Source organism: Diabrotica undecimpunctata, chromosome 5, assembly GCF_040954645.1.
Source record: "Diabrotica undecimpunctata isolate CICGRU chromosome 5, icDiaUnde3, whole genome shotgun sequence".
Classification (NCBI taxonomy): Eukaryota; Metazoa; Arthropoda; class Insecta; order Coleoptera; family Chrysomelidae; genus Diabrotica; species Diabrotica undecimpunctata.
Genome location: NC_092807.1, coordinates 88,897,375 through 88,922,465, shown reverse-complemented (window position 1 = coordinate 88,922,465; position 25,091 = coordinate 88,897,375). Strand labels below are relative to the sequence as shown.

At 32.5% G+C, this 25,091-nt stretch overlaps 2 protein-coding genes across 2 annotated transcripts; one reads left to right on the top strand and one right to left on the bottom strand.

Annotated features, from left to right (window-relative positions):
* Positions 1–399: 399 nt before the first annotated feature.
* On the top strand, positions 400–24,919 carry Mtr4 (exosome RNA helicase Mtr4). The gene is made up of 15 exons (XM_072532174.1): positions 400–596; positions 677–784; positions 2,073–2,315; positions 3,303–3,477; positions 5,083–5,397; positions 5,453–5,699; positions 8,720–9,012; positions 11,016–11,079; positions 11,132–11,344; positions 20,570–20,742; positions 20,810–21,004; positions 21,871–22,112; positions 22,611–22,847; positions 23,571–23,733; positions 24,561–24,919. The coding sequence occupies exons 1-15, from the start codon at positions 529–531 to the stop codon at positions 24,879–24,881; spliced, it is 3,057 nt and encodes a 1,018-aa protein (XP_072388275.1). The 5' UTR covers positions 400–528; the 3' UTR covers positions 24,882–24,919.
* LOC140441444 (uncharacterized) lies at positions 13,280–16,133 on the bottom strand. The gene is made up of 3 exons (XM_072532175.1): positions 16,092–16,133; positions 15,547–15,699; positions 13,280–15,292 (listed from the first exon to the last, which is right to left on the bottom strand). Exons 1-3 carry the CDS (start codon positions 16,116–16,118, stop codon positions 13,280–13,282), a joined length of 2,193 nt encoding a protein of 730 aa, XP_072388276.1. The 5' UTR covers positions 16,119–16,133.
* Positions 24,920–25,091: the final 172 nt, after the last annotated feature.

The window sequence follows — 25,091 nt, the reverse complement described above, 5'->3', positions numbered from 1 at the left end:
TTTTATAATGGTAAAAGGAAAAATAAAATAAAACCATAATGTGTTTTGTTTAAGTTGAGGTTTCGAATATTGTATAAACATCATTAAATACGAATTTTAAATCTTAAAGTTTAAATTTTTGATGACAGCGTTATCAGAATGTTGAAAAATGGCCAAAAAGACATGATAATTGTGTCATTTTCATTTTAGACATTGGTAAGAGCACCACATAACAATATGGTAAAAGCGAGTTTTTAAATTGAAGTATGGGCACCAAATATCTGCAACCATGAATTTAAAATTATGACAGTAGAAATTCTGGTGGATGCGGCGTTGCCAGCTTCACACTGATTTTAAAAATCCCTTGTTTGAGATCTGTCATTCTGTCAAGTCAATTATTTTTATATTTATCAGTCGATCGTCGATTGTGATTGGTTGTGTCTGTTGTTTAGTTGTTTGAGCTCTGGGCTTATGTCGAAAAATTAAATTAAAGATTTGTTATGATTATTACAATTTGAACTATTAATACTGAAGATATTAAAGCAAACAATGGCAGATTTAATAGACGACCTTTTCGACTGTTTCGAAGACGAGACCCCTTCCAAGGAACCGATAAAGTTAGTATCATAGTAGCTGTTTTTTAAGATTATAACCTCAAAAGTGCACGTTTGGGATCTTTATAAAATATATATTTTAGGACTTCTGATACATTTAAAAGGAAAAGTGACCAACACGATGATGAAGAGGAAGAGCGTACTCCAGCACCGAAACGAGTTAAAAATGAAGATATCGTGATTGACATAAAGTAAGTTTCATATTGGTGTAACTCCACAATATTTTTTATCTATCTACTACTACTACTCCTATCCGTTCACAGCGTTCTACGACGCCTTCCGACTCCTAACCGCCATTCTTCTCTATTTAACCATAGGCCTGGAGGGATTCCTCTTTCCTCTAGTTCTTTTTCAATTCCCTCTCTCCAGCTTCTTCTCGGCCTTCCTCTTTTTCTTCTTCCTTGTGGTGTCCACGTCAAAATCTGTTTCGGAATCCTGTCATCTGGCATTCTCTGTACATGGCCGAACCATATTAACTGTTTTGTTTTTATGTCATCAACTATTGTATGCTTGACTCCCATCATTTCTCGTATTCTCTCATTTGGTATCCGATCTCTTCTTGATTTGCCTGCTGCTCTTCTCCAGAAGTCCATTTCTGTTGCTAGTAACAGTTTCTCTGTTCTTTGTTTCATTGGCCAAACTTCACTGCCATATGTGATTACACTTTTAAGTATGGTGTTGTATATGAGCTGTTTGTTCGCTTTAGATGTTGTTTGGTCCCACAGAATGCTGTTCATCATGGATATGGCTTTTCTACCCTGTATGTTTCTGTCTTTTATAGCAGCATCAAGTGTTCCATCTTGAGTTATCTTCATACCCAGGTACTTGTATTCATCACAGTGTCTAATTTCTACCCCATCATCTAATATAATGGACTGCTTTTTTTATCTATCTACTATATACTTTTTGATGAAGCAATATAGTTCAAATTTGCCTTGAATTTGTGGTTAATATTGTGAGGTTTATTTTTAAAATTGTATCATATTGTGGCTGGTGTTAGTTGCACACAGTGGTGGTGTTTGTTTTGAAGATGAACCTATCATTTGGAAGAAAATGCTTTAAATTTTACTTGATTTGTACACTAAACCGATCCTGAAAGGTCCTAACCATGTTTGTTAATAACTTTTTCTTAGTTCTGAATATTTATTGTATCCATAACTAACCAATATATTATACTTTTTGTACATTCCATATAGCATTCAGTTATTTTTGCCCCATATTTCTATTTTTCAGTAACTTTGGTTTATCTAATCTATCTATTCCAAATCCTGCTTTAATATAAAATTTATCATTTTTCTCTTCTCATTGTGAAATATTTATTGATGACTTGAAGTTAAGCCATGCTCCTAACTATCAATTTATACCCCATTTTTTTAAGTCTCTGAAATATTATTATGTTTGTAATATGATCTTGACAAACAAGAAAAAAACAAGAACAAAAAGAATTTTTAATTAACTGATCACACCTATTTATTCTAGTTTTGAAGAATTGAAAAATAGAATAGTGGTTCACACTATACATACAGTTGATTCTTGTACCCATGAAGTAGCTTGTCCTCCAGGCTATGACTATATTCCCCTACAGCCTGCCAGAGGGGAGCCAGTTAAACAGTATCCCTTCAAGCTTGATCCCTTTCAGAAGGAATCTATATTGTGTGTGGAAAATAATCAGTCAGTTTTGGTTTCGGCTCATACTTCTGCAGGAAAAACTGTGATTGCTGAGTAAGTTATTATTATTTGTTTTGGTTTATAAATCTGTTAATGATAATATGTGGCTTTTATTTTATTTGAGAAATCACAATAAGCAATAAATTTGATATTTAGAAGATTTACATTTCTTCAGTATTACTAAAGATCCCACTGTAGGATCACTACATTCATAACATAGTTAATCAAACTCACATTTTTACATACATTTAAAATTAGGAGAACATGATAATAGGTCGCCAGTCAAAAAGTGGCCACAAAAATTTTTAATTCAATTAATAATAATTAATTTTTGACAAAATTTTTATTTCATTAATTTATTTTTTAAATAAAATCCGCTGCTCATGAAGTATATACATGTTTTTTTTTGTAATATGATTATATAAGTTTGCCTGAGAAAAAATGGTCGACAATTAGTTTGTATGTTGTAATTAGTTGTATGAGTTTTTAAAGCATACATTGATAGATATATAATAGTATACATATTATCACTTGTCAAACCAGTGTGGTTGCGCCCTAACTCAATTTTACTTTATCTTTGGTACCTCGTGCTTTTAACAGCTGGCAACACTAATTATTTTTCTCAGGCAACCTTCATCATCATATTAAGAGAAAAATTTAATTTAATTTGAGATAAAAAAACAAAAAAACTTTTTGACTAGCAACCGATTTTCAATGTATTCTCCTAATTTTAAATGTATGTAAAAATGTGAATTTGATGAACTAGGTTATAATAATGTAGTGACCCTGCAGTGGGATCTTGTACTATTAGTACTTCAACACCATTGGCTAAAGAATTTTGATTGGGTTTACAATATTCAACCTTGTTTAGAATTTAGCAACGTTAGTTTAGAAAATAGAAAGATTTTGACACAAAGTGTCTTAAACCAAATTTTTTTAACTTCTCTATTAATATTCTTGACCAGAACTTATGTTATACCTGTTTCCCTTTATATCAGATAAAGGGAGATTCTAGTGTAAATATTTTATTATATTTCTTAGGTATGCCATAGCAACAAGTTTAAAGAACAAGCAGAGAGTAATATACACGACACCCATTAAAGCGTTGTCAAATCAGAAGTACAGAGAATTTTTTGATGAGTTCAAAGATGTGGGATTGGTCACAGGTGATGTCACGATAAACCCTAGCGCTTCATGTCTAATTATGACAACTGAAGTAAGTAATATGTTTTACTATAACTAATTGGGTGAAATTTGCAATATATTGTACTTTAAGATACTGGTTTTTTACCTACAACTTGTTTGGGGGAGTCCGGGAGACTTGCCCAGATGGGAGGGTTGAACCACCTTTTAAAACTCAACTTCTAACGAAACGCGTTACGCGAAATTACAAGCACGCCGTTATTTTTACAATGGCCTACAGCGTAGTAAATTTTCTTAATTTTTGTAGTTTTGAGATTGCGACATTGTTTATAGAGATTTGTATTGTGTGCTATTACTGTTGTATTGCCTGATTATTGTAGTTTGACGTGTGCTAAGTGTTTCTTTTCTAAGATTGATCGTTTTTTCTGTGAGTAAAATTTAATATCCAAGTAATGTATGCGGGAGAATTGGCCCATGCCGAGTGCTGGAGATATGCTCAGTGGTTCATGTCTTCCTCTATAGTGTTTGTAGGAATTTAAAAACAATTCAGAAACCTTAATATGTGAATCCCATTTGCATTTTTTTCCGACTTCGATACATACTTACATTACGTTTGTACTTGAAACTGCAAAATGCTTGACGAGGTTGTCAGCCTGGCAAGGCCAAAATATTGACAATGACCCCCGAGAAGTAAAATAACTGTGAATGTCTGTCCGAAACTTTAAATAACACTTTTATCCCTAATAACAACATATTCAATGACTCCAAACAAATAAAAAGCAAGCTAAAAGAAACTCAATCCAATGTTGCGAGGAATCGAGAAATAAAAAAATTAAAGATGAATAAGAAAAGAGTTTGAGAATAGCGACACTGAATTAAAAAAAATGAAAATGATACTAATAAAACTAATAAGAAGTGTTGGATTCGACCATTACTTGATGGAAATTATATAACAATAAAACACTGAAAACTTTGTTTTCAAAATTTATTATATTTTATCACTACAGCTGTTTCGGCTGAGTGCCTTTCTCAAGTGATCTATTTTTTGATGTGTTTACAATTTATAGTCTTTAACGAAATAGGTTAAGGAGGGGAGAACTGTTTGTCTCAAGTTGGCCATTCAGAATTATGTCTGTATTTTTTAATTTGTTAATTTTCATAGATTCTAATAAAGATAGCTGAGGGCCTTTATTTTCGATGTGAAGAATTTGAAATTCATCATTAAAAGAATGATTACGATCTAGAACGTGGAGTGCGTATGTAGAATCTGTTTTCCTATTATTGAAAGCCCTTTTATGTTCTGCTATATGTTCTGCCTTGTTAAGGTTCTACCAGTTTGACTGATGTAAGCACTGAATAAAAAGCACTTACACAGTGGTGTATACAAACTTAAATGTGGCGACTTCCCAAAAACTTACATATCTAGATATTTAGCAAAATTGGTTGGTACTATCGCCGTACTTGCAAATTGAAAAGTCAGATTGGGTATTGCTCTGGGTCCTCTGGGTCGCTCTGTCTTATCAGTCAGTGGGGTAATTTCTAACGAATCATTGAAGGGTCTAGGATAATGATTCTTTGTGAGTTTTTTTTATGTGGATGATGCCACGATTGGATGCCAGGGAATAAAGAAAAAGTAACAGTCCCCGCAGTTATATAATGTTTATGATTTAATTTTCAGATTTTACGTAACATGTTATATAGAGGGTCAGAAATCATGAGGGAAGTGGGTTGGGTGATATTCGATGAAATACACTACATGCGTGACAAAGAAAGAGGTGTCGTATGGGAAGAAACTTTAATTTTACTACCACATAATGTACATTTTGTGTTTTTGTCAGCAACAATTCCGAACGCTAGACAATTCATCGAATGGGTATCCCATTTACATCAGCAACCCTGCCACGTCGTGTATACCGATTACAGACCCACTCCTCTACAGCATTTTATATATCCAGCTGGAGGAAATGGAATCCACATGGTGGTAGATGAGACTGTACGTATCACCTGCTTTTAAGATGCTTTTTCTTATCCTTCTAATTCTATTTTAGGGCACATTTAAAGATGACAGCTACAACGCCGCCATGGCGGTACTTCAAAACTCGGGTGATGCCGCCAAAGGTGATCAGAAAGGAAAGAAAGGGGGATTTGCCAACAAGGACCCAACTCAAACTGATATTTTTAAAGTGGTTAAGATGATTATGGAACGCAATTTCGCACCAGTTATTGTGTTTAGTTTCAGCAAAAAGGACTGTGAGCTATACGCTATGCAGATGACCAAGCTAGATTTTAACACAAGTAAGTAAATGTCGCTAGTATATCCCTGAATAAAAAAATTAATTGATTGATCATTTACACAAATATTTCTTTTTAAAGTCTTTTATCTTTAAAACAAGATAATTAACTAAGCAACTTCCATGACATTTTTCTCTTTTACGTCAAAGTTTTAAATTTAAGAAAATTAAAATGTTACACCTTCAACCCTTTCTTTCTCTTTTCTTCCGCTATCTCTTCTTCTTTCTCCATCCTTTTTCCCTTCTTTCACCCTCCTCTCTCTCTTATTGTTTTATCTCGATTTTTAATGCTGCTCTGTCAAATTTTTAAAATTATTTGATTCTAAATTTAAAAGTTATCTCCACTCACTCCTTTTCCCTTCGTACTCTCCTTCTCTCTTCCTAGCTGTCTCTCTCTGTCTCTCTTTCTCGCTGTTGTCGTTTTATCTGGCCATCCATTCCTAAATAAATCATCTGTATTCAGCGACTAGTGTCTAATTAGAACTTTCGGGTCGTTCTTAAATTTCTGAAGGAATAATATATTTGGTATCTTTAAGTATAAACCTCATTAAAAAAAATTCATTTTTTACCTACCAATAGACTCAATATAAGATCAAAAACAATAAAGAAATTATTTATACCCCAACATTAGTTTCTTAATAGTCCAGTCGTCAGAGATTTGACCTCAAAAATCATACGAACAAGCTGAATTGGCTAAATTGACATTGACGAACAAGCTGAGAATGTCAATTTTGGGACCTCAAAAAGATGAAAAAAATTTTGCCACTTCTATTCTAAAACCCCCCACATAGGCGAAGAGGACTGAAAACATTGATTTACCGAGAATCTGTTTTTCAAATAAAAAATGGAGCCGAGACAACTTTTAACAAAAATGTTTGTTAGCACTTTTCTGTATAATGAACCGTTCTCTCATAGACAACGCTTGAAGTGACAGGCGATTTTAAATGTGAGTTACACGTGTGAAATCAATATTAAAAAAGATTGTATTGTAAAATTTGTAAAAATTCGATATCTTTTGATCAGTGTCCTATCTACAAAAATCACAATGCGTTTTAAAGGTGAAGAGTGCAGCTCTCGTATGCAATTTTTGTATTATGCCGCAAATGAAGCCAGTTTTTATAAAGCTGTTATATAAATTGAACTAAATGGCGATTTTTGCCATTTTTTATGATTCACTTTTATTGACCAGTCACTGTGGAATTTCTATTGTTAGAACCATAAATAAGTAATACAAGCCCGTTCCCCCAGTGCGACAGGGAAAACTGTCGCAAAGCAGTCCCTGCATCTTTTTTTAATTTGCCAGGTTTATCGACCACGCGACCTAAATAACCAATGAGAAGGTCAAGTGGTTGATCTTGTATTATATGTATATAGTTAGAACCTAATCTTCAAAACTTAAAACATGAAATTTCGATTTTGAGTTTTTGGAACATATATGAGGCATTTGAAATATTCCTAAAAACGCAGAATTTACATTTTTACATTACATACGATCGCACGTCACGGGAAATGCCTCCACGAAGACGGTATTGGTTAGAATTGGTAGCTGAAGTTGTGAAGGTTCAAAAAACGTATTACATGTTTATGGTTCTAACAATAGAAATTCCATAGTGACCGGTCAATGAAAGTGAATTATAAAAATGGCAAAAATCTCGCAACGTTTATTTATATAAAAGCTTTATAAAAACTCATTTCATTGGGCGGCAAATACAAAAATTGCATACGAAAGCTGCGCTTTAAAACCTGTAAAACGTATTTTCATTTTTGTCGATAGGACACTCTGATCAAAATATATCTAATTTTTACCGATGGGCTGACGTAACTGACATTCAAAATCACCGGTCGCTTCAAGCGTTGTTTTTGAAGTGAATATGGCGCTCGGTATGATGTTTTGCACGGGCAAAATGCTATTTAGCGTGACTCGAAAAATCGAGACGGGTGTAGTAACCTTGCGGTTTACCATATTATACATAATATACATATACATTTATTATAATTTTATATTTATTTTTTTTTATAACAACTCGACTTTTAAACAACGACTGGATCGATTTGGTTAATTCTTAGTTTAAAATATTTGTATGAAATAAAATAAATTAAATAAAATTATATCAAATTAAATAAAAATAAACACAATTAAATAAAATTTAATAACATTAAATAAAATTAAATAAACCTGAATAAAATTAAATGAAATTAAATAAATAAATACAATTAAATAGAATTAAATAAAATCAAATAAAAATTCAATAAAATTAAATGAAAAATAAATATAATAAACAAAGTTTATTTTAGAAATGTTATAGTCGTTTATAGATAAGTATTTACAAATGGAAAGTTTTTAATGAAAATTAATTAATATTCGCTCCCATTATTCATGACTCTTTTTAGAATATAATGATAATCATAATGACATAATTAGGTGTAAATGCAAGATAATGAAACTGTATATGATGAATAAAATCTATCGGTATTATATTTAACAAATTTTGAAAATTACTAAATCATTAAACAAAATTTTGAAAGAAAAAATTAAGCTTTTTTAAATTTTAAAGAACTTAAATATGTAGCGTTATTATTACAAATATTAACAATTCGGTAATAAGTAGACATAAAATTTCATTAACCTACATATAATAATAACACGCTCTAAGAAGTATTCACTTCTGTCGGCACTCCATAAGTGCCACGTTCTTTTTTAGAGAACGGTTCATTCTACACAAAAAGTGCTAACAAACATTTTTGTTTAAAATTATCTCAGCTACATTTTTTATTTGAAACATTTTTTTCTACCGTACAGATTCTTGGTATATCGATTTTTACCGTTTTCCCATACTGCGAGGAAGGGCGTTAGGGGAGGCCATGGAACAGGGGTGCAAACTTTTTTTTTTTTTGTGTCCCAAAATTGACATTCTCGGCAGAATTCAGCTTTTTCATATGGTTTTAGAGGTTCAGTGGCATTTTAGTCTCTCGACGACTGGGATGTAAAACAATATTTACAGTAATATATAAACAACATTCCAGCTGCAGAAAAACAACTCGTCGATGAAGTCTTCAACAACGCCATGGATGTACTATCAGACGACGATAAGCAACTACCACAAGTCGAGAACCTTCTACCGTTATTAAGAAGAGGAATAGGCATCCACCACGGTGGCTTGCTGCCGATTTTGAAGGAAACTATCGAGATTTTATTCGGCGAGGGGCTCATAAAAGCGCTTTTTGCCACAGAAACGTTCGCTATGGGGTTAAATATGCCTGCGAGAACTGTGTTGTTTACTGGAATGAGGAAATTTGATGGCAGTGAGTACAGATGGGTGAGTTTTCTTGATTGACTGTTCTCATATCGATATTTTTCAGTATATAGTATACCATACAAGTTTTTTTATAGTAATAGTGCGGTTTGTAACGTGTTTTTCTCACGTATACTATATTTCGATGCTTTACTTAATACGCTATAAGATTCTGGCGTTATAGAGAGTGCTTTTACCGAAGTTACATGCGTATTTATATTATTGGTTGGTCTAGCAGTAGTAATAGGAGAGGAAGTGAAAAAGAAGTCCGGGAGAAACGTTGTTTACGTTAGCAACTTATTACCTATGCAGCTCACTTACGCGGCAGTGAGCAGGGAAGTTGGCAGCTTAAGTATGTAAATAAGTCACTCGCCCTGCCATTACTCATGCTGCTGTCGTACGCTCCCTTCATTGGCGGTTTTTTAAACGGAAATCAAAGGACTTGCAGTGCGAGTGACAGTGACTGCTTACATGCTGCTTGCTGTCTTGTCAGTGCACGGACTTATTTGTTTATTGTTTGGTAAATTTTTCGAAAGCTATGGTTGAGTGAAGCAATGACCAAGTGCTGAAATTTTTAAAGCTATATGCTAGTGAGAGATTGTTGTGGGAGTCTTCACATAAAGACTAAAAAAAAAGCACAAAATACCCAATGTGTGGAAAAAGATCAACATAAATTTGGAAAATACCTCAATAGAAGAACTGAAATCGAAAAAAAAAAGTCGCCAAAAGACGCCATGGCGGAAGACAATACTTTATAAATATTGCAATAATGGTTAAACAGAATAAACACTTCTTAACTCTTATTTGTGTCTATTGCTTATCGTAATTTGGCCCTTTAAAACGATATTAATTGTTTTAAAAATTTCCGGCACAACAGCAAAATTGCTGGTGATGATGCTTTAAATAAATAATGCAAACTTTGGTAACCGTTCCCAGTGGCCAAATATCGTAATATTATTACCAAGCGTATTTTTGGTGGTATTGGAATTCTTACTTTAGTCTGTTTTTATCATGGGCTCAATTTTCTGAAGCAAAAAGTTTGTCATATGTCCTCCATAAAAAAATGTTTGAAGCAAGTTTCAGATTATTATTCAAATAAAAAACTTTTTCGACATCGACGTTTTTTTTCTACCTCATTTGTTTTTAAAACGTTAAGATAATTTTGTAAACTTAAAACACACAGAGCTGCCGCCACATTAATTTCTATGCCCTCCATTGCTGATGGTACACTGATGCAACCCTGTGGTAGCTGTATGTAAACAGTCATTTGCCTTAAATGCTGCCGTGGAATTATTTCGGGCAGGACAGTGGGCAACGCGAGTAGCAGCAGCAATGGCTGCATGTAAAGGGGATATAAGATGTAGTAGCTATTGAAATATTGATTCGCTCAGGTTGAATAAAACAATTAGACGATCATCTTTCACGAAAAATGCAGTGAAATTCAACTCGAATGGCTCCTAAAATAAACTATTATTATTTCTGTTGAATAGTGACGTCCCGAAAAAAAAAATTAATTACACTTTATTTTCTGCTAAGTTATAATCCCCAATGGTTATATATGTAAAACAATTTATAGATGCAAGTTGTATGCTGATTCAGTGGAATTTGATGCCATCAGTCAGCTTTTTCCTATGTAAACGTATTATTTTAGGCCATCCGTGCAATCATTTATCATTTTCTTGTCTAGATTTGTTTGCACATCGAAAACCTCTAGTCAACTTTTTCTCACAGCTATACCTAATGACTACCTGTATCCGGTGTCTTATTTCATCATCATAAGTTTGATTTGTTTAAAAAAGGATTGTTTTTATAAATAATAAGTGAAATTTGATATTTCTCTTTATGATCTCTCTATTATTAACTCTTAATTTTTTTTATTTCTTCATATAACTTTGTGAAAGTCATTTTCAACAGTCATAAACACTAACTAGAAAATATCTTAGCTCACCTGTATCTATTTTCATTATCTATTAAGTTAATTAAGTAATTATTGTTACCTATTCTAAATTAGCTTCGACTGTTATTAGATTACTTCTGGAGAATACATCCAAATGTCTGGAAGAGCAGGAAGAAGAGGCCTGGACGATAAAGGTAACTAAATCGCGTTACCTACGACTTAATACTACCTCTTAACGTTTTTAAGGTATCGTAATCTTGATGGTGGACGAGAAAGTGCCTCCGGCAGCCGGTAGAAATATAGTTAAAGGTTTGCCGGACCCTATCAACTCCGCCTTCCATTTGACTTACAATATGGTACTGAACTTATTAAGAGTCGAAGAAATCAATCCCGAGTATATGTTGGAGCGATCGTTCTTCCAGTTTCAAAATCAAGCTGCAATTCCCGGATATTATGATGGTATGTAATATTTATATTATTCAAACATTAACATATATATATATATATATATATATATATATATATATATATATATATATATATATATATCTATATAGTATTAGAGCAATCAATATCAAAATTACTCAGTTTCTGGATTGAACCATGTCCAATTTTTCTAAGCCTAGTTTTCGATTTCCTCTATGAAGACTTCTTCATTCATCTATCTGCACACAACGCTGCTTTTCGTCGGGGACGGTCCATTTAAACCGTCGATTGTGATGTAATTTGCAGAACTGAAGTTTGGGTGAGAGATTGCGAAAAGATTCTTGATGGTGAGAGTTGTGTTGATGGGCGGTGTTTTATTTTAATTGTGAAGACGTCACTATGTTAAAGCCATCTCTTATTGAGACAATTATGACCCTTTTCGATCTCAATTGCTTCTCGCATAATTTCTGGTTTATAGAAACTGAGGGGGGATATAATTATTAGTTTAGCTGATATTTTCTAAGTCGAAAAATTGATGGAAAACGAAGACTAATGAGGAAAACGAAGACGAATGACGAATAAGTAAAAATAAGAGTTCAAGAAAATACGTCGAAACAAAAAATTATCCTAAAAACTAATCAGGCAAGAGAGGGTAAGACAATTTAGGCAGAATCGAAATAATGAAGATTACAGCAGTGTTACCAATGGCTGGGCATGGAAAGATGCACCTCCCTGTCAAAAATTATGCGATTTTGTCCAAAATTATGCGCTGTGTTGTAAAACGTGTGAAGCAATCAACAAACATCAAACAAACCTTATTTTTATGTCCTTACTGTCATCTGTCACGTCCTGTCAGTTGTCATTGTAATAGTGATTGAAAATCATGATTGAAAATGGATTGAAAGCGTGTCACAGTCACAAAACAAATAAACAAAATGGTAAATGATGGTAAACAAAATAAACAAGAAACTGAAAAGAAAATAAGTAGGATTGAGGTTTAATTTTTATTTGTTGATTTAAGAGTATGTTAACTGTCATATAAAAGCTTGGCTAGGTTAGAGTGCCTTAAAATGCGAAATGCCCAAAAAAAGTGTGTGATACTGGTACACCCTTGCCCTTGATGGTTATGTTATAACTTAAAAACAAGAATATGGCGCATCTAGACTGGATTAATTTTAATAGGTGAGTACATAATTATATATATTTTTATCCTATTTAACTACAATTCATTTGATTGTGGAACCTGTTCACTTTTTAATGCTTATATGGTACTAAGAATAAGAACTATTCCATCATCATAGGCATATGAAAATATGCTCTTAAAGTGGCAACTGGGAACTGCAAGGTTCTAGTAAAATATCTATGGAAACTGAATACAATAAAAATTATAATTATGACTCTTTCCTACATATTTGTAATACTTTTTTTATAATTATGTAGTTTAACTTTTTTTTATTTTATTTCAGAATACCTTATGTACTGTGTCCTGTGTCATGAGCAATTGATGAACCTGTCTAGTTCCTCCATGGTATTTTTCTATGTTTCCTAGAGACAACTTATTGTGGAAGGAGTTTACTTATGTGCTTTTGAGGATAACAATGATACTCCTGTTATTCATATCAGCAAAGAAAATGTACCTTTGCAATTGAAAACTGTTGCATATACCTCAGATCGGTAAAATGTGAATACAAAAAGAACATGTTCAACTAATTTGTCTTCCTCAGAAACTGAAGACATAAAAGTTTGCAAATTATTTGCCAAGTTATTTTCTTTACTTAAAATATTATCAGGAAAATAGGATATTTTGAAAAATATACATCATTTGTAATATTTTAGCTTTAATAATCAGTTATGAATGGTACTTACAAGTAAACAACAGATTAAATATCTTAAACTAATGTAAATTATTCTATTAAAACAAAAACATAGGTATACTTAAAGTAGAAACATACTATATTAAAATACAAGCTACTGATTGTCTTTCCATGTATTATGGCCTAGCATTTTTTTGGATGGTATGAATTTTAAGCAACCGCCATTCTTTTCAACTCCTGCTTTGGTTGCCAAAATAGCCTTTGCTGTTGAAGAGTTTAATAAATTCCGTTTGTCACTTTTTATGTTAAACAAATCACTAAATATACGTTCTACACTAGCATTAGAGAATGGCAAAACAAAAAGTAGCTGTAGCGTTTTTTTTAAATTCGGAAATAAAAAAGCATTAGCATCATTTTTTAAATTAAATATTTGAGACCAATATTGCTCACAGTCATCTGAATTTAAATTTAATTTTTCAAAGTCTAATAAAGCGTGTCTTCTCCATTCATTATCTAACTCCTGAATATTAACATATTCTTTTAAAATAGGGAATTGATTAGTTACACATTGTAATGATTTTATTTCAAAGCTTTGTGCAATTTTGGGATCCAATATTGAAATTATTTTATAGATAGGGTCGTTAAAGGTGAATCGATTTTTAATATTACTAACTAACTCTATATAGAATTCTAAAATACATTTAAAAAAACTATCAAATTCTTTTTGGTTCAAATTTGGCTTTTTTTTTAATTCTTTCAAGCTTTCTGTTGCAGCAACTCCTATATAAATATCATGTAAACTAACAAAATTTGTAGGGTTTTCATGGTTAAGTCTAAATATGTCGTTGGTTCTTTTTATTACAGACATCTTTATAAAATTAGAACACAGCGTTCTCAACAGAGTTTCAGTTTGTGGCTGAACCTTACAAAGAAGTGGTTTTTCTGACTGAAAGAGTAAATTGAAATCTGTCATTAGTCCTAAAGAATATGACATAAACTCTAGATACACCGGTGTGAACAAATTTGACATGGTTTCCAACATTGTTTCTGTTGTAATTGACGGGTCTTCAAATACATACTCTGTCAAATATGCTCTAAGTGGCTCATATTGCTCAAGTACTCTATCGACACATTCTTTAATAGATAACCATCTTGTTATGGCTGGAGAGAGTATCTTGTGAATTTTCACTTGAAAAAAATTTTGGAACTCTATAAATTTGTGTCTCCTCAAAGCACTCCTATTAAAATGACTGCCTATGTTCCGTAGCAGATCTTCCACATGCCTAGGTAATTTTAAACAGGCTTTTGATGTAGCTAAATGTGCCATATGACATGAGCATCTAATGCATACTATGTGTGGAAATTCTTCTTTTAACTTGGAAAATACAGAGTTAAACTCTCCAACCATAACATTGGTGGTATCTGATGAAAACCCTACAAAATTAGTCAGTGGAATATTCTTTGAAGTTAAACAGTTCTTTAGAATACCATATAAATCACTAGCTGTTGATCCATGAGCCTCGACAAGATCAAAAAATTGTGTTTTGGTTGAATTATTTTCATAAATTATAGTAGTGAATGCACATTGCTTTTTTACTGAAATATCAGTAGTTTCATCCATAACCAAAGAAAAAAAACATCCTGGCTCCCTTAATTTAATATATAGTTCTTCAAGAAAATTATACCCCAAGTTATTGCAAATAATTGACTTAGCTTTGGTTCGTTTTAAGTGTAATTGTTTAGCAATTTTCGAGTCATAACATATATTTTGAATTAAAGGAGTTAGGGTGTCTACTAATAAAAATGGCAGGTTATTGCTTGCCAACAAGGCACATAACTTTAACTCTGCCGTTTTTACAGCTACATCATCAGCATTTGGTTTATACAATTCAGTGAGTTTAGTATTGCTCGCCACTTTTGTCCAATTTAATTTATGCCTTTCACTTATTGAATGTTTTAGTAATACACTTTTATGAGCTACAATATCACAATCACATACCTTGCAATAGGCGTACTCATTACCCTCAGATGATGGTTGTTTTATTGATTTTTCTAACCAATTCTTAAACTGTGGTACACTTTTCCAAGAGCTGTTAAAAGTCTTCTTTTTTTCACTCTTTGATGCTTTCTCTATTTTTATTTTCTTTTTTGCTGGTGTAGGATCATTCTAAAAATATAATCATAATTTAGATGGTGTAAATCAATAAAATATTAGTCAAAGTCAAATACAAATGTATTTCACTACTGTAGTAGTTTTAAATCTTTCTCATATTATACCTAATTTCTGTAATTATATCTGATATTTGTAGTTTATAGTTTAATTTAATTATATTATCTATATAATTTTAATAAATAAATACGATATGAAGTCTGTGTTTTTATGTAATTTTTATAAAATTATCAATTGCTTCAATACATTACCATAGTATCGCCATTGTCACTCATAATATGAGAATGTGTGGGAGCAGGATAAATAGGGGAGCCTTCAACTTGATGACTGCAACCTGGCTTTTCTACATCAAGTGGTACTGGGGAATCTTTCTGCTTATTTGTCTCTGTTTCCTGATGTTTACTCTAAAAAACAATTTGCTTTATTAAAACACAAAATTTAATTTTAAGAAGCTTAAAAGATCTATACAAAATCTACTGAACTTTTACCTCTCATTCACAGCAGGTATATGTTGGTAATTTTGATTTTTGAAGAAGCATAAAGATATTGTAAACTATATGGTACTTAAAAAAAACAATAAGTACCATTAATTATTGTATAGGAAATGATTTTTTGATGTGAACAAAAAATAATTATTTTAAACTATTGAACATGCATCCTAGAAGGTACAAATTTAGTTATGGTTAATGCTTATGTGATTTCTCTATTATATATATATATATATATATATATATATATATATATATATATATATATATATAAATGATTGTAACTTTTAACTATTTTTTATATTTACCTTAAAACTGAAAAGCCACTTATCCATTTTCTATATATTTTTTAGTTTCTTTGCACAAACACAACACACAAAGTAACAGTTGAAGAAGTACACTTGAATAATTAATTTTTTTTTTCAATTTGTGCCTTATATTTATATATGTAATTTAATGTGAAATCCCTGTAAATACAAATGTGAAGTACCTACCTACTCAAATATATGTGAAACCTTTCCTTCAATGTGTATTGATTGGGTATTGTCAGATAGGGGGATTTTTCTGGTGAGAAATATTTGCTTGGGGAATAACAGGGCACTTTATAGTTAGATTCTTACTACAAAGAATGAAAAATGATTTTAATGTAAATGTTATTTATATTATACAAATGACCTTTTCCTTTTCAGTACCTTTCAATAATTGCTCCCTCCAAATAATGGTGAAATTTTTAAAACAAATTTATTTTTTGGTTTTGAGATATTTAATATGTCTTGGCAGACCTCACCCGCCTACTCCTGTTACTATGGGAAATTGAGATTCATATACTTGTTATGCAGTTTTTTTCGGTTTCTTACAAATTATTACATATATAGAAATTATTACATTTTATGATCTGACAAAGTAAGGAATAGAGATTCCTATAATTTTGTTAGATACACTTCTAGATGTTAACCTATGGTATTATTCTATGGCCTCATGAATGTTGCTGCTGTCAATTCGTTCGAATTATAAAAAAAACAATTCAGAAGAATTTAAACATTGCTGAAAAATATTTGAAAGATTTAGGAATATGACAAAATAAAATATGAGGAAAGCTTTGAACCCTCATTTAGCTTGAGTTGTACAACAACCAGCATTACACTTATCAAATACCCCTATACCAGGCCCATTAGAAATGACCACCAATAAAAAAAAGAAATTGCAAATACTAAAAAAGATAGAAAACGCGATATTTTTGCACATTTTGTCTGTCCTGGTTGTGTATGGAGAACATTGTAGCATGTTGCTCTGAATGCACAGAGAACAATTTGGAGTAAAATTCAAAGTTGTATTTTGAGCAGAGAATTTTTCTGTTTATTGTTATAACCAAATTTGTGTAGGTTAATATTTGTATTTTAATAAAACATCTGTAGGAATTTTGGAAAACATTTGTTTACCAAGTGCTAATAAAAGTTAAACAAAGCAGAAAATTAAAGGTTTTAGATTAATTCCTATATTTTTTGAAAAATAAAACAACAAAAATAGAATAACATAAGGTCCTTAAGTAATAGACACGTAAACCGACAAAATACTTAAAAACATTATGTGAATGTTATCTGAAATTTGTAAGTCATTTAAATTTTGGTCCTGATGGACTCCACAGGTGACTTTTTCAGACCACCCGTCCACTCCCGGGTTAACCCTAAACCACTCTTAATGAAGGTGACTCAGGTGGCCGAAAATCAATTTTTACATGTTGTAAATTTATTTTCGATATAATGCCGCCATAGAATGGAAATTTTCTTCCATAAAGTAATTTTTATTTGCTAAAGTTAATGCTGTATAACTATAAAATGTCAGGTCAGTACAAACATCTTTTTTTAAAGGAAAAAAGAAGACGCGGACTCTTCTTATAAACGTTGTAAGCTGTGGCTTGGCCTTGGCTTTTTCTTTTGCTTAGCTGGATTATGCGAAATTGTGCGATTTTATGAAGGATGCGAAAATTATGCGCTGGGAATTAAATTATGCGCAAATCGCATAATTATGCGCCGATTGGCAACACTGGATTACAGTCAAAAATTTATTGGGAGACGAACTTACCAAAACCACACTACATAAAAACGGGATGTGTGGCACTCCGAGAAGGGGAATTATAGCTTCTTTTTCATCATCTACGCATGGACCGATTGTTTTTAATGTACGTAATTTAATTTAGATTAATTTATTTTAATTTTATTTTATTTTAATTTATTTCATGTTATTAAGAAACACGCATATGTGATCGCGCGATCGTTGGTTTCATTGCATTCCATTCGTAGCCCGCGCTAAGAAAACTATGCTTCCAAAAAGAAATCTCTAACGGAAAGAATTTAAAGATATGTAAAAAAAAATAAGGCACCAAGAAAAGATGAACTTACTATAGCACTTGTAAAATACGGTGGAAAGTTGTTATTGGATAAAATTTCTCAAGGAAAAACAATGCCCGAAGATTGGAATGAAGCGATAACCCCATATCTCTATTTATTCAGAGTGAGAGAAAAAGCTTTATTACAATAGACCATCTGATAACAATGAAAATACTAATAGAAAAATTAAATACGAGTACAATATACCTTTATTAACTTTATTGAATATACCATTATACCTTTATTGACTTTGAAAAAGCGTTGAGCAATAAACAATTCACTAATATCATGAAGAATAGACCAATGACCAATGATAAATAGAATCAGAATATATGAAGGCACCAAACAAATAAAAATCAAACGAGGAATGAAGCAAGGGACACAATATCCCTTAAATTATTCTTTCAAAGCATTAAAAGATTTATTTGTTCAAATACATCAACTAGAATATATTCGAAATATTAAAAAATATTTTTTAATTTAGAGACAAAAAACTCTACTTTTGACCATAATTCGCCAATTCTGTAAATATATAAAATGACAACAGTGTTTTGTGTGCATAAGACATATTAAGTTTTCAAAAAAGACTCTCCAGACATCAGACAGCCGCTACAATCTTAGAGCAAATTAAGATGAGGCCGAAGCCATATCTCTGTTTGCTGAAGCCATCAAAAATCTGGCCCGAAGGACCACTTATGTAGTTTCTTTTTTTATATCTACAGTATTTAAAAAAGTAAATTGAGAAAACAAAGGTATAAACATGTTTAGACAGTGGACAACGTTTGAATCACTTGCGATATACAGATGATATATTGTACTCATTGCAAAAAAATGCCAAAGATCTTGAAGAGATGACAACGAACGTGATGAAGCAAGGAAAAATAAACTGAGAATGAACTATAAAAATTCCGCACAAGACAAAAAAATTAAAAAAGGAAAAGAAACAATAGGTCAAGTGGAATAATACATATTTCTAAGGCAACTTATAAAGGCGGTGGAATAAAACGCTGAATAAAGCTAACATGGAAAGGCTAACATTTCCATGCTGAGATGGAAAGCTGAGTTACATATGGAAAAACGAAAAATAGGCACCCTTAATATCTCCGGACCAAAATATTTGACCAATGTATTCTACCAGTTAAAAGCTCAACAGAGGAAATGTAGACCAGCTGATAAAATTAACAGTGGATCATGGGAATCATTTCATACAATTAAATAGACACAAAGAACGCCCTGAAGAGGAAGAATGCGCAACAGAAGAGATGAGAGATAGTGAAATAAAAATACCAACATATGATGAGTATTTACACATTCAAAAAATTAAACAGAAAAAAGACCTAGCCGTGATGAAATTCTCAACGAGCTGAATAAGAAGGGAGGGCAGAAATTATTAACGAGCATCTGCAACTTACTAGATAGAATATGGTAAGCAGAAGAAAAGCCCGAGGATTAGAAAGAAGGCAGCATTATACCAATATTTAAACAACTATAGAAGAATATCTCTACTGAGTACAACATACAAAATTTACATTTAGTTACATACCAGTAGGTACATACGTAGCTGACACAAAGTGCCTCACAGATAAAGATGAAGAAAGATTAAGAATATTTGAAAGGAAAATTCTTACAAGAATTATGGCCCCGATAAGAATGGAAAACGGGGAAATGAGAAGAATGAACCATGAAATAAGAGTCATTATGAAAGGAGAAGCTAGTTAGATTTACTAAAGCGCAGAGACTGAGATGGCTGGGACACATAAAGAGAAGGAAAAACGACCTACTGATTAAGAAGGTCACCATATGGAAGCCAGAAACCAGAGACTAAGGGAACGACCTAGAGAGATAGGAGGACGACGTCATGAGAGATATCAAAATTGTGAAAGTGAAGGGACTGGAAGAGAAACTGGAGGGACTTATGCACAGATCGAAATGAGTGGAAGAAAATTGTAACGAAAGCCAAGGCATGCAAGAAACTTTGACAATACCCAAGAATAATGCAGTGTTAAGTGTGATGTAAGTGCGGCATTCCATCAGGAATGAAAGGCTCAGATGGTGATGATTCTTCCAGTGCTAACATACGGAGCACAAACATTGACGCTGACGAAAGAGAACGTGGGAAAACTAGCTAAAAGAGAAAGTGCCATAGAAAGGCAGATGGTCCATATAAAACTAAAAGACAAGAAGAGCAAGACTATCGCAACTAAAAATATGAATCGACCTGTCCTAGCATTGTTTCGAACACGCCTCCATTTACTTGTACCTTATCGAATTTTATTCCATTTGGCTGATACACACTATATTACGAGCAAAAGTATCATTATCAGTGTCTGATAATCTCGTTCAATAATATATTCTCTCTAAATATCTAAATTACTATCCATGTATTGTTCATTTTTTAGATTACAACGAAAAATTAGAGCTTTTCAATTCTCTGGAAGTTAAAGACGAAGAGCGAATACAATCTTATCACGTAATTAGAACAGAGTTAGATCTGTTGGGTGTCAAGTTTAGGACGTATCTCACAAGTTCGCAATATTTGTTGCCGTTTCTTCAACCTGGTAGACTTTTAAAGGTAAGTGGAACGTAACAGAACATTTTTGTTAAGTTGAACTAAATAAGTAAATAACGTTAACTTTTAGATAAAATCAACTGAAGACGAATACGATTGGGGCGCCGTCGTTAACTTTAAAAAAGTCCAAGAGATTATTCCAGGGCGCAAAAATAAGCAAGGACAAAGCAAAACCCAGACTAAAGTCAAAGTGGATATTTTGTTACACGTATTACCAGAAAATAGCGATGAAACAATGATACCGAAACCTTGTTTAGAAGACCAGGTAAGTTTATAAAAACTCATAACAGAGAATGAATACGTTTTTTTTTTTAATATGAGAGATGTTGACTTGTGGAAATTTTTTCCGCAAAATGGTGATTTCCATGTTAGAAAACATAAAAACAATATTTTTCCTAATTAATTGTAAGGTTGTAAGCATCATATTTTGGCCTAGTTTTCGAATCTATTATTTTCTTCATAACTTTTTTTCAATTCACTTTGGTTCTTTTCGTGTATTTCCATTTTCGTTCTAGCTTCCTCTGCGTGAGACGTATAGATCAGCCCTAGTAAGTGAATCACTCCCTCCAAATTATTCCCTCGCCATTATTTGTAACTGAAAGTATAATAATCAAAATAATCAATGTATGCCTCTTGCTAATCTATTTTCCTACTCTTTGCAAAATAGCCAGCGCCGTCATCATTCTCAAACCCGGAAAATTTTGTACCAGAACAGAGTCGTAATGACCTATCTCTCCTTTAAACACCCTAATGATAGCGCCGAATTCATTTTGAACTTAGACGTGCAATTCTACATCGTTATACTACCGATCTGCAGAAATCTACTATAGCCTATTCCTAGCTTCGCAGAAAATACATTTTGTTCTCTGTAAATGTAGGAGTTAATAAAAACCATGGCGCCAGCCGGATTAACTTGCTCGAAGGTCCTGACGCTGTCCGAGGGCCGTATTTTGCCTGTGTCTGGTACAAATCATGAACATAATTGCTCTCCTGATATAATTGCGACTGAATTATGTACAACTTTTTTTACTCGAAAGAACTTTTTTTGTAAATCGAAGTATTAGCGAAATATTTTAACTTTGTATACGTATCGTACATCCCCTTGATAAAATAGACATTTGAAATTTTCAGAAAGGTGAAATCGAGGTAGTAACTGTAGATTCGACGTTGATAACTCATTTGTCGTCTGTGCGACTATTCTGTCCCAACGATCTAAGGTCGAAAGATAGTCGAAAAGGAATGTACAAAGCTATTAAGGAAGTGAAGAAACGGTTTCCCGAAGGACCGCCACTATTAAACCCTGTGACGGATATGAAGATTAAAGAACCTGAATTTTTATCTATCGTAGAGAAGATCGAGATTTTAGAACAGAAGTAAGTACGATTTAACGACTTTTAGTTAATTCTTACAACCAATTTCCAACTGTACCGCTCACCGATTGGAGCGTGGCCGGTGAGAGAAATCGTATCTGAGCAAAGTATCGTAGGGTTCGCGTAACTCGAAGGGGTTAATATAGGCCACGTTGCGATCGGTGCACATGCACGTCGAGTCAAACAGAGTAGTGCTAAGGATTATTTATGCTGTTTATACCATTACAAATTATCTAGAAATCCAAAATATTCGTTAAGTCTTTAAATACACTGAATACTAAGATAATTATAGTGTTTGACACACAAATTGTTCATATATTTTTATCTGACTTTAATAATTTGATCGCCTAATCATTTCTTTTTGGATATTAATAGTGTATCGTCTGCACATTTTAAATTGTTGACATTACATACATCAAAACACTATTTACTTATTAACAGTTAGGAATACTTTGTGTAAAAATTTTTGTGTTTTATCGACGTATTTCAACTTCCTTTCAGAATGTATAGTCACCCCTTGCACAAAACAGACATTTTATCTACCGAATACCCCAAGTTTGAAAAGAAAATTATCGCACAAACGGATTTGGAACTGGCGAGATCAAAACTAATGGAAGCCAAGTCCGTATTGCAATTGGACGAGTTGAAATCTAGAAAAAGGGTGTTGAGAAGGTTGGAGTATTGTTCCAGTACTGATGTTATTCAGTTAAAGGGCAGAGTAGCTTGTGAATTAAGCAGGTATGTATGTATTTTATTCTAGAAATGTGTTGACGTTTCTAAATAAATTTTGCCACCCAGAAAAAATTCTATTAGAACAGCAGTTTTGGACAGAATGAAGAATTCTTTCAATCATGCCACTTTTATTAATGTTCTCACAAATGCTTCGCTGTAACATCGTATATTCCATACTTCTATGCCAAGTTAACTTTGAAAATGATCTTCCGGTTCAGCTTCAATTTAAACAAAAAAATAAGTCATTATAAAATATCTTTTAAGTGTTGTAATCCTCATCATTTAAATAAAGTTTTTGAAATTGTTAAATTGTGAAAGAATTATACAAGAAACAAATTGGCGCAGTTAGTAGGATTGTAGAAGAGTCTTGGATGATTCTCGTTATTTTTGAACTTTTGAAGGAAAAAATTATCGAAAACTTTACAAAAGATGATAAATCTAAAGTTCAGAATCATATTATGCTGATTAATATTATTTCGTAGAAATTTTAATGAATGTGGCGTAATTGGAAGAATTGCAGACACTTTAAGTCATCGCTCTGTAACCTACATTTCGGTATCTTCTTCTTTCTTTTGTTTGTTTGTAACATACTGGACAGTACTTCTTGTTTCACTCTAAATTTTACCATTAACCCAACAGAATAAGTACTTTTGCTCAATTATATATTCAAAAAGTCTTAACAGTAATTCAATAAAATTGCGCCAATATTAAATTATTTCTATATTTTAGTGCCGACGAATTATTGATTACTGAACTCATATTTAATGGTGTTTTTAATCCTCTAACTCCGGCACAAAGTTGCTCGTTGTTGAGCTGTTTTGTGTGCGACGAAAAAAGTCAAGAAACTCCAAAACTGTCGGAAGAACTGTCAGGACCTTTGAGGGTTATGCAAGTAAGTGATTAGTATGTTGGAATTTACTTTAATTAGTGTAATAATCGTAAGTTAAATAAAGGTTTATAGAATTTTTAAAACCTGAAAATAACAAAATTGGCACAGTAGTAGTAGGATTGCAGAACATTCTTTGACAATTATAGTGTTCTAATTGTCAAACCTGCTAAGCTTATGACGCATATATATGTTACTATTATTTTACTGTCTTGAAAATTGTTATTGTCATTACAACAACTGTTTCTACAACTACTTCTGTTTCAAGATAAAACATTTAGGAGAGGATATTTTTAGATAAATGAAATTGTGCATTTGTGAACTTGTTCATGTTAATATTCTAAGGAACACTTCATAATTAATTAATCATAAGATTCCTATAGCGGGTGTTGCGAAGCAAGCGCTGAATTTCTAACTTAAGTTTCTTGCGTATTTGTTGTAATAAACATATATGGCGTTCATAGGTTTTCTAAATTTGTTTGACCATTATCTTTCATAAAGTTAGCCACTAATCTACTGTTTTACGTTCTGCACATATATATGCTTTATCTTTATTAGGATTGAATTTATTTCAAACATTTATAAGATTTCCAATGATATTACTTGGCATACGATCCCGTTTAAAAGAATTTTGCAAAATCGCCTCCGTCTATCATTTTGAATGATTACGTCACTAAGACATCATAAAAATTGTGACACTACTCCTGTCACATGTCAAAAAGATCCGGCTAGTTGATTAGTTACTAAGAACGATATTTTGGTGTGTGTCTCAATGTTTATATATTGTTAATGATGATTTGTATATTGCTAATGGAACCATTAATCTCTTTAAGGACCTGGCAAGGCGGATAGCTAAAGTTAGCAACGAATCCAAACTCCCCCTCGACGAAGACTCGTACGTCGAGCGATACAAGCCGTTTCTTATGGACGTATGCTACAATTGGTGCACCGGTAGCAGCTTCAAGACTATCTGCGAACAAACGGACATCTTCGAAGGTTCGATAGTCCGGTGCATGCGTAGACTCGAAGAACTCCTGAGGCAGATGGTGCAAGCCTCGAAAACTATAGGGAATTCGGAACTGGAAGACAAATTTAACGCAGCCATAAAACTTATAAAAAGAGATATAGTGTTTTCGTCCAGTTTGTACTTATAAAATTAATTTTTTTAATAAAAACATTGTAAGTAACTTTTTTTCGACGTTTTGATGTGAGATTTTGATTTTGTACCTGCCACGACTGTGTCCTCTCCCGTTCTTACTTTCGAATTCTCATTGTTCATATATTGTTTGTAGACAGTTTACGATACCCCGTATATAGGTAAGAAACTTTTGCGCTTAAAAGAGTAGCTTGCCGCGCAGTTCTCA

Coding starts and splice junctions, on each gene's coding strand:
- Mtr4 (XM_072532174.1), top strand. CDS start 529: ATGGCAGATTTAATAGACGACCTTTTCGACTGTTTCGAAGACGAGACC. Junction 5,398..5,452: donor ACATGGTGGTAGATGAGACT/GTACGTATCACC, acceptor ATTCTATTTTAG/GGCACATTTAAAGATGACAG. Junction 9,013..11,015: donor ATGGCAGTGAGTACAGATGG/GTGAGTTTTCTT, acceptor GACTGTTATTAG/ATTACTTCTGGAGAATACAT.
- LOC140441444 (XM_072532175.1), bottom strand. CDS start 16,118: ATGGATAAGTGGCTTTTCAGTTTTAAG. Junction 15,700..16,091: donor AGTGGCTTTTCAGTTTTAAG/GTAAATATAAAA, acceptor ATTGTTTTTTAG/AGTAAACATCAGGAAACAGA. Junction 15,293..15,546: donor GTGACAATGGCGATACTATG/GTAATGTATTGA, acceptor TTATATTTTTAG/AATGATCCTACACCAGCAAA.